The sequence below is a fragment of the Sycon ciliatum genome, chromosome 11 (assembly GCF_964019385.1).
Source record: "Sycon ciliatum chromosome 11, ocSycCili1.1, whole genome shotgun sequence".
NCBI lineage: Eukaryota > Metazoa > Porifera > Calcarea > Leucosolenida > Sycettidae > Sycon > Sycon ciliatum.
In genome coordinates, this window is record NC_088653.1 from 6,324,593 (window position 1) to 6,327,111 (window position 2,519).

Here is a 2,519-nt window from a genome sequence, read left to right on the forward strand (position 1 = left end):
GAATCGGTTCGTCGCCCCAACAACCCAGCACAGTTGACAGTGCGTTGGAGTGTCAGCCATGGATACGGCTGAGGTGGAGACGGAAATAAAGGTCGTCAATGGCAACAGCGCTTTGGGCACAGAAGCCGGATGCACTGTGTCGGTGGCCTGTGTTAGCTGCTCCCGGAAGTCCCCTCACACCGGAACACAGGGATTTTATATGATTGGATTATAGAAGTATTCGACAAGAGTGTAGACAGAAGGAGAACAGGACAACGACAACTCAAGACTAGACTAGAACAGAACAGAACAGAACTGGAGACCCACTGGAGCATGCGCTCTTCTATATGTGAATCTCATTGCCAAGTGGAACGAGCGGGAAATACGAATAGTGAGTATGTACAGGTCATAGCATTAATACACCTATTACACTGTGCCCCCCCCCCCCTAGCTAAAATTCACGTCCACGGAAATGAACGAAATACCTAACAAAGGAAAACAAACCAAATAATAAACTCAGTCCAGGACATAGTCAGCTAGTCAAACTGGTGCAGTGCGAACACAGCCAGAACGACGAGAAACAGGAGAAGAAGTACGGACTGGACCAGAAGACGACGGCTGTAGCGGCGGAACGCAGCGCGGCAAATCATCATCGGACAGTGTCCGCTGGTCAGGACTAGAAGCAGTAACGGCAGGCGGTTGACAGTCGGGAGGACGGGAAACGGCTTCAGGCGGTCGAACAAACTTGCCACTAGCAGCATCATACCTCGTGAAACACTCAGACAGAGCAGGATCAGCATACGGAGCAAGAAGACTCTGAGGCTTGTAACAATCCGGCAACGGTCCAGCGGCAGAGGCACCAGGAGGACGAACAAAAACGGCGGGAGGAAGAATCTCGGCAGCCGGAGGAACATCAGCAGCTGACAACGGAACATCACGGGCAAGAGGTGGCGGACTCGGCGAAGGAGACGGGGTAGCATCTTGCGGCGGCGTTGGTGCCAGTGGTGAAGACTCACTGTGCACATGTGCTTCAGGTTCGGCTAGCAAACGTGACAGACCATCAGCATTCATATGTTGGCAACCTGGACGGTGGACGACTCGGAATTCATATTCGGATAAACAGTCAAGCCAACGTGCTTTCCGTCCGCGGGGTTCCTTCAGGTTCCGGAGTGCCGTCAATGCAGTATTGTCCGTCCTGGCAACAAATGGTCGTGCCAACAAGTAGTGCCTGAAATACTCCGCAAAATAGACCAGAGCAAGGGCCTCGCGATCGCTAGCATCGTAGTTGCGCTAAGCTTTCGTCAGTAAACGGCTGCTGTTACCGATTGGTCGCTCAGTTCCATCCTGGATCTGGCTGAGAACTGCACCAAACGACACATTGCTAGCATCGGTGTCCAGAATGAATGCACCCGCTGAATCTTCAAACTGGGGGTACGCCATTACCGGCGCACTGGCAAGCGAACGCTTCAGCGCCTGGAACGCTTCAGCGCCTGGAACGCTTCAGCGCCTGGAACGCCGCTTCGCAAGCTTTCGACCACGCAAAACGAGCATTCTTGCCTGTCAGAGCAGTCAGCGGAGCAGCACGCTGGGCGAACCCACGGATGAAGCGGCGATAATATCCAGCAAAGCCAAGGAACTCGCGGACAGCTGTGACAGATTTCGGAGTCTTCCAGTTCCTGACCTCATCCGGGGAGATGCCCTCCGCTGACACGCGGTGTCCTAAGAAAGTGACCTCCTCCTGGAAAAAGGAGAATTTCTTCAAATGGAACCGCAGCCCAGCGGACCGAACTCGCGTGAAAACGGGCAGCAGAATCTGGAGTTGGCCAGACAGAGTTTCGCTGGGATTCAGGACATCATCAAAGAACACACGGCAGAATGGCAGAGCTGTGTGCTGCATAAGCCACTCAGGACTGCTTCCATTACGCACTGAAATGTCGCTGGGCCATTCCTGCAGCTCATCGGCAGAACATTAAACTCAAACAAGCCCAGTGGCGTGGTAAATGCCGTCTTAGCCTTGTCGCTTCCTTTCATTGCTATTTGCCAGTACCCTGACGCAAAGTCAAGGGACGTGAAATACCGACAGCCAGACAGGGAATCAAGCGTGTCATCTGCCCGGGGAATCGGGTAAGCATCAGGCTTGGTGACAGAGTTCAACTTCCTGTAGTCGATACAGAGTCGAAGAGAGCCATCCTTCTTTGGCACCAATACTATGGATGATGCCCACGGACTTATTGATTCTTGTATTATGCCTTACTTCAACAGCGTATTCAGTAGATCTTGCAGAGCAATCCGGCGGTGATATGGAATCCGCCTGGTAGGTTGTCTTATAGGGTTATTTTGTCTAGTGTTAATTTTATGAGGGAATATGTCACAGTAGCCATAGTCATCATCATGCAAGATAAATAAATTGTGGTTATCATGAAGTAGTTCAGTGAGCGTGCAAGACTGTTCTGTTGAGAGATGATTTTGTGCGTTGATATATTCATCGATGACTTTCTTGCGTTGCTCAGTTAGCGGGATCGTGCTGGGTGAAACTGAGG

The 2,519-nt window shown here is 51.7% G+C and overlaps 1 protein-coding gene across 1 annotated transcript; it reads right to left on the reverse strand.

The window, feature by feature from the left end:
• Positions 1–519: 519 nt before the first annotated feature.
• LOC135827031 (uncharacterized) lies at positions 520–1,419 on the reverse strand. The gene is made up of 2 exons (XM_065339553.1): positions 1,302–1,419; positions 520–1,019 (listed from the first exon to the last, which is right to left on the reverse strand). The coding sequence occupies exons 1-2, from the start codon at positions 1,417–1,419 to the stop codon at positions 520–522; spliced, it is 618 nt and encodes a 205-aa protein (XP_065195625.1).
• Positions 1,420–2,519: the final 1,100 nt, after the last annotated feature.

Coding starts and splice junctions, on each gene's coding strand:
- LOC135827031 (XM_065339553.1), bottom strand. CDS start 1,419: ATGGCGTACCCCCAGTTTGAAGATTCAGCGGGTGCATTCATTCTGGAC. Junction 1,020..1,301: donor TGGAACTGAGCGACCAATCG/GTAACAGCAGCC, acceptor CACGTTTGCTAG/CCGAACCTGAAGCACATGTG.